Genomic DNA, 14069 nt, shown 5'->3' with positions numbered 1-14069 from the left:
CGTGTTTTCATCTCACCGTATGATACGCCAGAGAGTTTTGCTCTTGTGGTGGCACAACGACTGTCAAGTGGCAGCCGGCTGTATGGTTTCCCTGGAGGAACACTCAAGCCAAACTATGTAGCCAGCGTAAGTACGATTAAAGAGTGGGGTAACAGGGTTCTCCAAATTAAAGAGTGTGATGGTCTAAACATAAAAAAGAAAGTCGTTCTAAAAAAATCTAGTTAGTTACAATTCGTTTAGTGTAATGTTAACTGTATAAATTGATTAATCAAGTTTTTGAGTTAAGTTATCCAATTTCTTTGTGATTTTTGATAAAAGAGTGATTCCATTTGATTTGTAAGTTAAGTTTCAGTTTTCGGTATCAATTCATCACTTAATTTACAACATTTTTATATGTACATGCATATAAAAAAAACAAAAAAGTCAAATTTGATTCGCGTACGAGAAGATACATTCAATCTGATTCACCATGTAAAATAATAACATTGTTAAGAGAGAGGAAAAAATAAATAAATAAAAGAAAAGTAAAAAATAATCCAGTTTGTATACTACAAGTGAACACATAAAGGTTTAACTATATTTTGACGATAAAAATAAAACTGTTAACAAGTATTTATTTGGTGTCTGTGCGTGACTAGTGGTGGAGTAATAAAAAGAAGATATTTAATTGATGACATTTCGTTAAACAGTATTGCAATGCAATGGATTTATTATTATTGTGTGATTCAACGGAACATTCCGAAAATAGTGAGGTACCAAAGAAAAGAAAAGAAAAAAACGAAACTCGTGCGACTTCATTTGACAGCCCCATAAACAAAAGCAATTAAATTCCATTAAATCGTACTTTAACGTCCGCTGCCAGAGAAACACTAAAGTCACAGCAACCAACAAAACAAACTCTTGATCTCGTTTTACTTTCTAGAAGATTGTTTTGATTAGCATCACTTCACTTGACACTGTTTGTTTGTTTAGTAATACACAAACACTCTCGCAAGCATATTTTATTATTATTATTATTATTATTGAAGCTGTATGTAAATAGGTATTTCATTTCTTATTCCGGTGAGTTCGTGTTTTTTGGTTTGTGTTTCTTTATACTCATTTTAGCTGTGTGTTGCATTTGGCTTATTCATTGTGTTTGTGTTGTTTAGATGCCTGATACTCTAGTCAATGTCGATTTGTAAGATGGTACCCCCGGGCCACCATCTTCATTGTTGAGGTCAAACTCAGGTCCTCAGCCTGGTGGTCAATTCACATGATTGGAAACGTTCTTCATCACTCTTATAATAATATTGGTGGTGTAATGGATGCTGAACACGACTCTCATCCTGTTATGAACCATACCCGAGCCCAACTGGCCCAATGTTAATGGCCCAACAAACTAAATGGAATTAGGGAGAATATAACGGTGGAAATGAGATCGAATTGGGATAACGAATATGATGAATGAGTTTGTGTATCTTCTTCTTCTCCCATCTCCTATTACTCTATAGTGTCTGTCTTCCCATCTCCTTCTTTTCTAATTGTTCATTGGTTTGCAGTGTAATCAATCTATCTATATCAATATAAACATATCCAGTTCAATGGTTGGCACCGGAGTTCGGACTTCATCACTTGGAATGATTTCACTACTGCAATGATTACTCAATTCCACGCTAATTCCGTCCATCCAATTTCAAGTGAGGCATGCTCGATTGATCAAACTCAAGTTGTTCTTAATCCAATTCAGGAACCATATCTGATTGCTTCCAAGTTTGATGATGCCAAGTCCATTGTCGCTCCTTTGTTAACATCTTGTCAGACTAATTCTGTTACTACCGCTCTCCAAGTGTTTGATGAAATGCCAGATAGTATTGCAACTGAAATTGACACTAAAGACAATCAAACCTTCGATATATCAGATGATATTGTTGTGACTGGGCGTGTTATACATTGTCTAAATGTTGTTGATTCCCTAATTATGAACTCCTTTGCATGAATCCGGGTTTGCTTGCAAATTATGTTCCGGTATCTTCTAGGAACTTTGGTTTTGATCCTGGTCTGCTTGTTCACACACCTTATTCTACTTGCATTTTTTGTATGCTTTACACTCTTGGTGCGACTTTGTTTGAATATAGTAATTCACCTTTGGAAGGTGCACCTGCTGTTATTGCTCCTATGCAGTCTAGTAGCTCGATTGTGGTACTGCCTCTGACTATTATTGATCACATACTGCAGATTATGAAACCTCCTATTGGGGTGTTTGGTGTAGTAGCAGTTGTTCATATGTCTCAATATCTGGCTGTGAACAATTTTATACAAGCTTTTAGGGATGTTTATATGCCTATACACTGTAGTATATTGATTGACCCAGGGTTAGAACCCATTTGCTTCGGTACTGTGAAACGAGGGTTGGGAAATAACCTTGAGTTGGCACATGTTCCTACTTATGCACTCCTTCGACTTAGTACGGGTTATTTCGGAAAGACTGTACAATTTTTCCCTACATTGTCTAAGGTGCTTTCTACTTTTATGGACCTTATGACCACTTTAGGGAAATCATTTGGGAGCATAGTTTTTGCCTTGTTAGTTCAGTTTCCATGTGGTATTTCAATACACTTCGTATAATGAGTAACATCCCTTCCAATGTTAGGAAATGGAACCGAATGTTACAGCTACAACTAAACCACAAAATGTTTCGATGTGGCATTCTGGTGCTGCTCATTCGTTGGCACTTTGGATTCATTGTGTCTATTAAACAGTTTGGTACTAATTCTGATATTGTTGAGCCAATGTTTATGGTTCCAACAGCTCTGCTTTATTATCTGTTTAAATCCATTGGCCATATTGACATCAACCTTCTGGTTCACCATGTATCTCCACATTTCCTACTCGCAAATGATATTAAACCAATTCAGCCCCTAATCCCTAATCAAGATATGACATATTTTTTAGTTCTAAGGCGTGATGGCAATGCGCATAAACGAGTTTTTACGAAAGGAAATTGGGTTCATATAGTGCAAAAGAGGGACAAACATGGCTTGTTGCTTTCCAAGGCCTTGACTGATTATATGTCTGACGCAACAGAGGGTAACTTGTTGTCCTCCTTTTCTTATGGAAATACAAAGTACATTACAGCTCAATGTATTCTTGCAGTTTGTGGGATGCTTGGTATGGTTCCAATTCAAACAACCAATGGTATGGTTCCACTTCCATATTCTGGTGCAGTTTCTTATTGGCATTTTTTTGGATATTCGGTTAGTTGTATTTCACCTTATGGTATGGTTATTTCTAATACTAGAATACAGGAAATACATTTCCTTCGTGAGATTTCTGCAACCATGTCAATTTTATTCCATTTTCGATTTGAGATGGAAGTGGACAGGATGCAGGTGGTTGTGCATGGGGTTTGGTTTTACAATTATACACGTCGGTTGTTGGTTTCCGTTGTTACCCATCCCTGGACACTTTTAGTTGCTAAGACATTATGTCATATTGTATCTTTTCAACTGAACACATTGCTTCATGCTCCCACTGTTACTCATGGAGGGGACTCGGTTATGGTGACTATTCTTGAACAAACGAATCGCTTGATCATTAGTTACCAATGGAAGCCACCTTGGTGCCTCTTCTCTTTTGCTTTTGGTCATATGCTTCCTAATAGAGTGGTAAGGTCTTTAACAAATTATGCACATGCTACTCATAGTCATACTCTGATTCAATATATGGGCATATGGGTTCTAGTTTTATTTGTTGTTCCGGGTCGTTGTGCATGCTTTTTGAGAACGAGCTATAATCGGCATGTGGGACCCTGTTTCCGAGTTCTTCCTGCTACTAATTGTGATCATTCTCTATTTGCACAACTTTTAGTAGAAGCTGTGAGAAATTTTAAGATTGACTATGGTAACAACACAAGAAGATTATTGGTAGCAAACCTACAAAGCTTGGTCATAAACAATTATGTGTCCGCTTTTGATTTTTCCAATTTTGAGTCTCTTTTTACTATTCCTATGCTATGGAGGTGGCCCAAGAGATGTCATATGAGGAAAGGTGCTAGTAGGGGTAATTTGGTCAAGCTGCCAATTTTAAACAGGAGAAAGTATATGGACAATTTTGAAATTTGGGTCATAGTTGACTATTTGGTGGTCAAGTATAAATTTTGGGATATGATGCTCTTTTGGGTCCAGTGGTTACTTTTATACGGAGGACAAAATCTGGACAAATTTGAAGTTTCGGTCCATGCTCTGCATTTGGTGCTCAAATATAACTTTTGTGATGTGCTGATTTTTTTTTGTCAATCTCGGCTTCTGGTGCGCCCTGCACATCAAAATCAAGGGTTTTTTGGTGACTTTTGATTTTATGCGACAAGAGGTTTTTGTGGGCTATGTTGAAACTTTTACCGAAGTTGAATTTTTATTGGTCAAAATTGATGGGTGGAATGGGTTAATTTTTTTGGTCAGCTTTAACCAAAAAGTTAACCTCAGATTGGCTTATTGGTGTGGGGTCTACACGAATAGCATCAATGAATACACCGAGCACGCAAAAAATAATGGTTTTCTTGACTTACACCGTTCATTTCATCTCGGCCCGTTACGAAATGTCTTTCACCTTGAGGACGAGGTGAATTTGAAAGGGTGGAGTAATGTTATGAACCATAACCGAGCCCAACTGGCCCAATGTTAATGGCCCAACAAACTAAATGGAATTAGGGAACGTTCAGAGAATATAACGGTGGAAATGAGATCGAATTGGGATAACGAATATGATGAATGAGTTTGTGTATCTTCTTCTCCCATCTCCTATTACTCTATAGTGTCTGTCTTCCCATCTCCTTCTTTTGTAATTGTTCATTGGTTTGCAGTGTAATCGATCTATCTCTATCAATATAAACATATCCGGTTTTGCTCTAATTTGACTATTGCTTGCTGAGTGAATATCAGTTCACTTCACATCCTTATTTATCTGGGAGGATCGTTTCATCAAGCGCATCGGCAGCAGGAAACAACCAAATCTTGTCAGACCTTGAATCTCAAAACTTCCAACAGAGTCACCAATCCCAAATGACCAACAACTATCAAACTAGTCAACACTTGCAAGCTTTGAGAAATGTGAAAATGGAACTGCAACCTAATCAGTCCATGAGTAACTTAAAGTTGGACCCACAACACTCCGACCAGTCAATATTATTTCTTAATGCCTCTAGACAGTCTCCACAAATTAACCTTTTGCATCAACAGAGATTATTACAGTTACACCAGCAACAACAACAGCTTATGAAAAATACACCTCAACAAAGGCCTCCAGTGCAACCACAGTTTCAACAGCAAGCAAAGCCTGTGTATGAACCAGGAACATGTGCCAGACGACTAACACATTATATGTATCAGCAACAGCATAGGCCTCAAGTAAGACTTTCACTTTCACATATGTCTGTCTTGTCTTGTAGTAGATTAAGATAAGTTTTTTAATTTTTATGTATTGTTCGTTCGCTTGCTTGTAGAACAATAGCATTGAGTTTTGGAGGAAATTTGTGGCCGAGTACTTTGCCCCCAACGCAAAGAAGAAATGGTGCGTTTCTTTGTATGGAAGTGGACGCCATACAACAGGAGTATTTCCTCAGGTCAGTTTTTAGTGATAATTTCAAGTTATATTATAGAAATTCCTCTATTTTCTTTCTCATTGTGGGTTTAATATATCAACTAGAGTAGATGGTAATATATTTTTTCAAATATCAAGTTTGAAGATTAGATTCAAGTGGTTTCATGTTCTTATCGATGCCAAACATCTATGTTTATGCTCATGCAGGACGTATGGCATTGTGAAATATGCAATAAGAAGCCAGGCCGTGGATTTGGCAAGTTTTCTGCTGTTTGCATCTCATTTATTTACTTGCTATACTTTTTAAATTATCATAAAAGTACTTTTTTCTAGAATTTGGAATATAGGAGTTCATGTGAAATTACAATTGCTTATACAAAATTACAAATATTTCTTCTAGTAATAGTGACATATCTATTGGTTAAAGTCGAGTTTAAATCTGCCTAATAGGTTGTTGATTTCCTATTTGGTCATTTTTCATCTCCTTAAGGTAGCTACATGTAATGATCATTTTTTGTTTCAATTAGTTTTTGATCTGAGTCAGCTGTTTAACTGCACATATTGACCCTTGATATATCACTTAACTGTTACTTTAAATCAAAGGGTAGATTCTTGTTAGGATTTTTCATTGAGGCCAGATTCTAATCCCTGTTGTTAATACTATACCTCTATACGCTGTATACTCGATTAGTTTTAACACAACCAGCTAAGGTCAATTGATTCTAGAGGTAGCAATCAACTCAATTGCATCTAATTGGGTTGATCCAGCTAATGCGTTATCCCTGATGGTTAAATCGGTAAAATCAATATGTTTGAGTTAAAAAATGGAACGGGTCGAAAGTCACTGGGAATGTATTGTCAACGCCTACCGTCTCTATATTCACCAAATTATATTATGTGTTTAGCCCATGTCTAGTTATTACGCTTCTTTTGCTATATCTAACACATGAAGATTCACTTTCAGAGGCCAACGTCGAAGTTCTACCCAGACTTTTCAAAATAAAGTATGAAAGTGGCACTCTGGAGGAACTTCTATATGTTGATATGCCCCGAGAATATCAGAATTCAAGTGGGCAAATTGTTTTGGACTATGCAAAAGCCATACAGGAGAGCGTTTTTGAGCAACTGCGTGTTGTCCGTGATGGTCAACTAAGGATAGTTTTTACTCCAGAGCTGAAGGTTAGATGTTCACTCTTGCCTTAAGATCTACTAGCGCTCGAGTTATGTACTTACGAATGCTTTTTAACATATGCAGATTTACTCTTGGGAATTTTGTGCTCGCCATCACGAGGAGCTTATTCCTAGGAGATTATTAATACCACAAGTTTATTATCAGATGTTGTTTGCAGTGTGTGATTGTTGACCAAAACATTCACATTTGACTATATGACTCTGACCTGTTGACCTTTTTTGCAGATTAGCCAGCTTGGTAGTGCAGCTCAGAAGTACCAAGCTTCAACCAATAACGCTTCGTCTAATCAATCAGCACCAGATTTGCAGAGCAATTGCAATATGTATAACCTCAACTTGACTATTTAAACCCATTTTCATCCCCGTTAACATTGTTACTGTTACAACATTGATCTTATTTTTTCAAACTCTATGGCATGGTCTAAAAGTTTTGTTTCTATCTTTCAGGTTTGTTGCTTCAGCTCGCCAGCTGGTGAAAGCATTGGAAGTCCCGTTGGTTAATGATTTGGGATATACAAAAAGATATGTAAGATGTCTTCAGGTAATATTCTTTATTCTTTATTTTAGGTCAAATTTGCAAGATAAATGGTCAAACACGCACTCCATGTTCTATTTTGATGAGCCATGTATTACTTTCTGTCTATTTGGATAGTGTCTTACATTGCCATTAAGCCTGGCTATGGCTGTATATGAATCGAATGTTCAACGAACAATTCGGCAGGAAGTTTGTTTACGTTGAACAAGGGTCGCTTTCGTTCATTTATGTTCCTGAGTGCAGTAATGTGTTCGTTCATTTATGTCCATTAATGTTCGTTTTGCTTACATTTGTTACATTCTTTTGTTTATTTTCATTCATTAAAGGCTTTTTATGTTTTATATATCTTTCATAATTATCCAAAGATAAGAACCTTTTATATTTTCTTCTAATTTTTTATTCTTATACTAACTTATTTCGTCAAACCTAAATTCGCTTCTCACAATCTTGTTCTCTCATTTGTGTTTGTTTATGTTCATTGAAGTTCATTTGTGACTTTATGTTCTCTTAAGGTTGTTTAGAATGTTAAATAATGAATGCAAGTGAACACGGACAGATTCATTTCTTTAATGAACATGAACATGAAATTTCGTTTGGTTATATGTTCGTGAACCGTCTGTTGGTCCTATAAAAGCTTAATGAACGAACATGAACACGGCCCGTTCAATTCGGTCCATTTACAGCACTGTCTAGCAAAACAGGCAGGCGGGGTCAGGTCAAAGCACGTTCATGTCAAAATGAGTTCGGGTCAACTTGGGGTCATTCTGCATTAACCCATTTAGACCCATCTTAGGTTAAGAGGTTTTACAAGGACGGACCCATTTTGACCCGTTCTGCCGTTGTCTAACTTTAAGTTAACCCATATTTTGATGGATGGGTCATGGATCTCTGATGATCACCACCTCTAATTAAGTATTAACAATTTACATGTGTGGCTATCTGTGCAGATATCAGAAGTGGTTAATAGTATGAAAGATCTGATTGATTACAGTCGAGAAGCCAAAATCGGACCAATGGGTAAGAAGATTATTTATGACATCTTTTTGATATATTCTAAGTCCACTAGTAAGTTATTAGCTTTATGTTTGTGTTTACAGAAAGCTTAGCCAAATTCCCACGAAGGACGTCTACAACATCATCAGGATATCATAGTCAACCACAACAACACGACCAACATCAGCAACAAAACTCCAATGGGGGAGTGCCACCTGTAAATAACTCTAACCCGGTACCTATGACTTGTTCAAATGGCACCATTGCTGGTTTGCTACACCAAAACTCCATCATCTCAAGACACCTGTCACACCAACAAAATTCCAAAAACGACCCTCAAACGTCACAAAATGGTGCAAATATGCCCCAAGTTGACCCAAGCGAGAGCTCAGTTCAGAAAATACTACACGAGATGATGATGTCATCATCATCTTCTTCTTCCCAACTTGGTAACGGTGACACGAATAAAAATAATAATAATTCAGGGTTTGTGAGAAATGGGATTCGAGGTAATAATTCTAACATGATGAGTCAGCAGGATAATGGGTACCAACTGGTTAACGGGTTTAATAATCCCCCATTCGACTGGAAAGCTTCCCGTAAGCTGGATATGGATATGAATGATGGATGCATATAGGGACCGATGTGGGTCCCACTTTGAGGAAGGGTAGGGAATGAAATAGGATAGGAAAGGCGTTTTCCTTCCCGACCTCTAGATTTTGTTTGTCGGGTTGTCTGTCTTTGTTTATATTGCTTGTTTTTCAATGCTAGTTCATATGCTCATATCAACCGCCAGTGAAAGTATGTCAAATGTTACGCAATGTAGTGATTTGTCGCCGGAGTTAGCACATTCTTTAAACGATATTGGATCAACTTTTACTACCATAGCCACATCATAAGAGCATCAAGGGACGGTTTTACATGTTCTTGAGATGATACAACTTTGGAAAAAACACCAAAACAATAAAAAATCAAAATAAACACCAGAAACTTCTGATATCCATGTGGTTAACTAGGGTAAATTATGAACCGCTGTAAAAAATACTTGGTTTTATGTATTATAATCTCCCATTCTCGAAGCTCTTGTAAATACCTAATTAAAGTTTAAACTAGGTTTTGAAATTTGACCGTTGATACAAGATCATTTCATCTTCGTTTTTCTATCAAGCGCACAAGCTCACCAACCGGAAAACTATAAAAACATATGATGCTATCTATCTTCAATCTTTTCTTTCACTCTATATAGGTAAATTGAAGGGTCAAACTTTGAAAACGCTTCTTCAACGAGTATTCAGATCAAGGGAAGCTACATCCGGTTGGAGGACCAACAGAACCTCCTGTAGTTCCGCCGTGCATTCTGACAAATCAGACTTCCAAAGTTCCAAACATCAAATCAAAACTAAAAAATTGAACTTCAACACGTGACGATGATGACAAATTTGCAGGGTTCTTTGAGTTCCTAAACCACTGCTGACACCAATGCAACCAAGATTCTTATAGTCTAGTGCAAAATATCAAATCAAAACTACAAGTTCCTGACCCAATCTAAGAGAGACCAACACGAACTGGTTTGCAACCACGAGAGCACCATTCTAAAAATACTAGCTAGGACAACAAAAAGTGAAAAGCTTTTGGTGCCAAAATTCCAAGGCTTTTTTTAGAAAAAATGCTATAGCTATGACAACAAAAAGACGTAGGTATGCACTTAAAACTATATTCTTTTCAAGACCAATATGAAGAGCATATGTACGGGCTAGAAACCATCAAAACAAAAACATGCCATAATCTGCAAACATCACATCACATACCCTAATTCAAGTTGACTTGTTTAACAAGTCAAAAGCAATTCACAGCACAATGCATATCAAGCTATAGCCATAGCTACAAAAACATCCGTCTAAAAGTTTCCACAAACTACAACCTTCTTCAACACCTGTGACTAAGACTTTACAAGTTTTTCCACATATGCCTGCACAAAAAAAGAGGATGCTAATAATTATAACACAATGAAAATGTAATAACAAATTAAATAATACAAGACCGAATACCTACCTCCACAAGCTTAGTAATTTTGGGTTTAGAATTTGCGAGATACTGGTCAATTTTCGGTTGTGTTTTAGGGATTTGACTTCCAGGGATGGAGCTTGTAACCTTTTCAACTACTTTCTTGACAACTGTTTTATGATCATCTCTACTCATTTTACCTTCCTTCCATTTTGGCTTCAAAATGTCCTTAACAAACTCAGCAAGACCGACTTTAAACTGTCGTGCCACCTTTTCATCATTTCCAGAATCACCCTCGTCTGTTTTATCATGTGTAGCAACATCATCAGCATTTGTAATATTATTTTCTTCTTTCTTGTTATTAGTCGCAACCATTTTGTCAAATGGTTCCACCGCTTCCTTATTCATAACATCAATTGGTTGACTAATTTTGACCTCCAAATTTTGTTCCACTTTTGCCCTTGTAACATCTTGATTGTATGCAGAATTTGGAAGAGATTTAAGGTAATCTATGGCACTGGTGAGGTTTGACTCAGAATACATCTGTGAAATTTGTCCTTTGTGAGACGTTTCAGGAACCACGTTTGGTTGAGGAGCCGGTTGACTAGTCAAACTAGCTTCTTTGTTCTGATTTTCCACGCGCGCATAACCCTGCTCGTTTAATGGGTTTGATGAAAGCATCTGACTTTGTTGGTTGACATCTTCTGAGACCATATTGTTTAAATCAGTCTCTTTAACCGGATTTGCAGTCAACCCTTGACCATCCCACTTCCTAACCTTTTTATCGTCAGTCTTAACCGCATCAAACTCATCCCATGTTAGGCCAGGCCAATTCTTCATTTCATTGTCATCCCTCGAATCCCATGTATTATTATTTTTATTATTATCAAAACGATTATTGTTATTATTATTGGTATCGTCACACGTTCCATTAAAACCGCCTGATTCCACATCATCCCAAACAGAGCTATTCCATGGTTTCTTCTTCTCCATCTCACCAAAATTTGACGCCGCATTTAGCTCATCATGTGGGCCACGTTCCCTATGTGGACTATGTGGGCTATGTGGACTACGTGGGCTATGTGGGCCGCGTTCATTATGAGATGTACGGTTTCTGTTACCTAAATTATGATTATCATCATAATTGCGTACCGAATCAGGAACATCATGTGAGAATCTACAGTCATCGCGGTTGCAACTACCCGCAACAAAATACCTGCACGGAATTTGAGTGTTTCGGTTATCGTTGTATCTTGAATCACCTTTGTGATCTGGTCTACAGGTCCAACTTTCGGATATATTATTAATGCCTCCACCTCGTGAATCTAAGTCTTTAGAATCATTTCTCATGTTGTAATACGCAGCATTTATTTCATGTCTCGGGCCACGGGCATTTTCCCTGCTGCTTCGGCTCATACGGTCACGGCTCCTGCTCCTACTTCTATTTAGACTCTGGGTTCGGTCTCGCTCACGAGTCATACGCATGTCAATGCCTGCTCCTTTTTCGCGGGACCTACATCAGCAGCAAAGCTGAGAACTTGATGGCATACAATGCATAATAACTGAATTATGAAGAAAATCAATGCAGGTGGCAAAATGGAGAAATTTTATTTTTAGGTAGTTTAGGAGACTGAAAACCGTTTACTTCTGAAACATGTTTACTAAAAAAAAGTTCAAGTTCGTTATTTCATGCTCGCTAATTTAAGAATAAAACTAAATACACAGTATTGATTAGTTTTTTTTGGCTGACATTCTAATATAAATTTTATGGAAAACCGAGTTACATTCAAAATGAAGTATGAGGTATCTTTTAAGATTTACGAGAGTAAAAAAATAAAAAATAAAAAAAACAAAACAAAACAGTGTTTGGTTTAAAACAAAAACTCACAAGCACACATTATTTGATAAAAATCAAATTATATTAACGAAAATACTAAATAAAAAAAGAAAATTTAACTTAATTTGAACAAAATTGGTTGGTGACCTATTCGTCCTTTTTTTATATGCGCAGAGACTTTTACATGTCAAAATTATACCGAAATTTTTTCCTGAAAAACAAAAAAATATGATTTTATGATACTAACCCTTCTCTAGATTAGTACTATAATAATTAATGTATTAAACCTAGTTATAAAAAAATGAATATTACAATCACAAAATACATTTTGTATGCATTGACTTTGGGCGACTTTCACCCCATTTGAGATAAAACACAATTCAAATTGAGCAAATAATAAATAAACAGGTCGACATTGCTACCTCTACACACAACAATAAAACAATTAACACATATAATAATAACTGACGTGAAAAACACAAACCTGTATGGTGGACCATAGCTGTCATCTGATGGATGGGTGCTATATTGTTTTTCCCAACTATCATGATTCGCATGTGAATACATCCGACTTCGGTCTCTGCTGATGTCATCATACTTGAGGCCGTCTCTAGACGGGCTTCTAGAGTAGTTACCACGCATCATGTTGTCATGGGCTTCCAGGAGATATATTTGACGCCCTTTTTTCTTCCTTACCATTCCAATAAGTTTCGGGCCTTCTATGTCTACCACTCATTGCGTCGCCTTTGATGAAGATTTAATTGTTTTTTACTTCTCAACCAAAATGAAATATCAGCTGAAAAAAAAAGAAATCAATAAAGTTAAAAATAATAGGACACTAACACATGAAAGGCATGGTCTATATATAAATCAATAATTGAAAGTTGGACCTGTAGACCAGATTACAAAGGCGGTTCAAAATTCAATGATCACCAAAATACTAGAATACCAATGGTGAACAAACATGGGTCAAACTGAGTTGTTTTGTATCTACATGACATCATCAAAATTCGCGTTTAGCATTCTCAACCCATTAGCAACTTTTTGTTGACCCATTATTACCCACAAACAGTGAACAAACATGGGTCAAATGTGTTGGTTTTGATTGTGAATATGTCAATTTTATCAGGCACAGCAAATAACATACATCAAAAGATAAGTATAAGGTAGTTCTGTTTGTTATGCTTTGTGCATTCCCTAAAAGATAACATGCAGTGCTCAATAAAAACTGATTTGACTGCACCTTCAACTACGGGTAGCCGGGTAGGTAAGGGATTCAAATTCCAAACTTGTTGACTACATTAACCTTATACTGCAATAACCGAGTAGCCCATACAGAATTCATGTCCCAAAAGATAAATAGACTGACACTGTTACTTGCATTTTATATGGAGTTCTTGATCGCCTCTCCATAATTAACTTTGTAACCAAATGTTAATCAAGAAATCATAAAACTAAGAGCTACTCCATCACACAAGCATCTATATTCAATGTCCAAGGACACTCCTAGAGTAAGAATGCCTGCATCAATGGTTTACTTATGTTTAACCCCATAGACATAATCATCCGTGTAATTTGTTAGGCAACATCACAGCTAATCCAAACAAACTTTCTGGTCTACTAAAATACAGAACTTGGTGCCCCCGATCAGACCTAATGCAACTGACTAGCAGTTGATCTCGGCCGCTGCTTCTTGAAATACCTCCTGATATTTGGCAACAAGGGGTTGCAACAGAACAAGTTTGGGATGCAAAGAACAGCTTCCGATTCAACAGCCAAATGTTAAAAACTGACTATTTTTGAGGACCAGATGATCCCATGCAATTTTTACTTTTGCCCATTTAACTTAAATATTTCAGAGCAGTTCGTTCCAATTAGCTTGAACAATATTTAGGGAAGCTAATTATTGAATTTACAATACCAAATCAGTTT

General features: G+C 36.8%; 1 protein-coding gene and 1 pseudogene across 2 annotated transcripts; one reads left to right on the top strand and one right to left on the bottom strand.

The window, feature by feature from the left end:
- The first annotated feature begins 1974 nt into the window (after nucleotides 1-1974).
- Nucleotides 1975-8933, top strand: LOC143599794 (uncharacterized). The gene is made up of 11 exons (XM_077077668.1): nucleotides 1975-2564; nucleotides 2633-3371; nucleotides 4920-5384; nucleotides 5480-5599; nucleotides 5785-5833; nucleotides 6542-6756; nucleotides 6833-6901; nucleotides 6994-7091; nucleotides 7216-7309; nucleotides 8251-8320; nucleotides 8401-8933. Exons 1-11 carry the CDS (start codon nucleotides 1975-1977, stop codon nucleotides 8931-8933), a joined length of 3042 nt encoding a protein of 1013 aa, XP_076933783.1.
- Nucleotides 8934-10077: 1144 nt separating this feature from the next.
- LOC143599795 (uncharacterized) lies at nucleotides 10078-13757 on the bottom strand (annotated as a pseudogene). Its single transcript, XR_013147353.1, has 4 exons — nucleotides 13028-13757; nucleotides 12622-12933; nucleotides 10349-11813; nucleotides 10078-10265 (listed from the first exon to the last, which is right to left on the bottom strand). The product of XR_013147353.1 is annotated as an uncharacterized LOC143599795 (transcript).
- Nucleotides 13758-14069: the final 312 nt, after the last annotated feature.

Source organism: Bidens hawaiensis, unplaced genomic scaffold (assembly GCF_021521415.1).
Source record: "Bidens hawaiensis isolate Kalapana, Puna unplaced genomic scaffold, B.hawaiensis_p1.1 tig00052854_1, whole genome shotgun sequence".
NCBI lineage: Eukaryota > Viridiplantae > Streptophyta > Magnoliopsida > Asterales > Asteraceae > Bidens > Bidens hawaiensis.
This window is presented reverse-complemented; position numbering and strand designations above follow the sequence as displayed.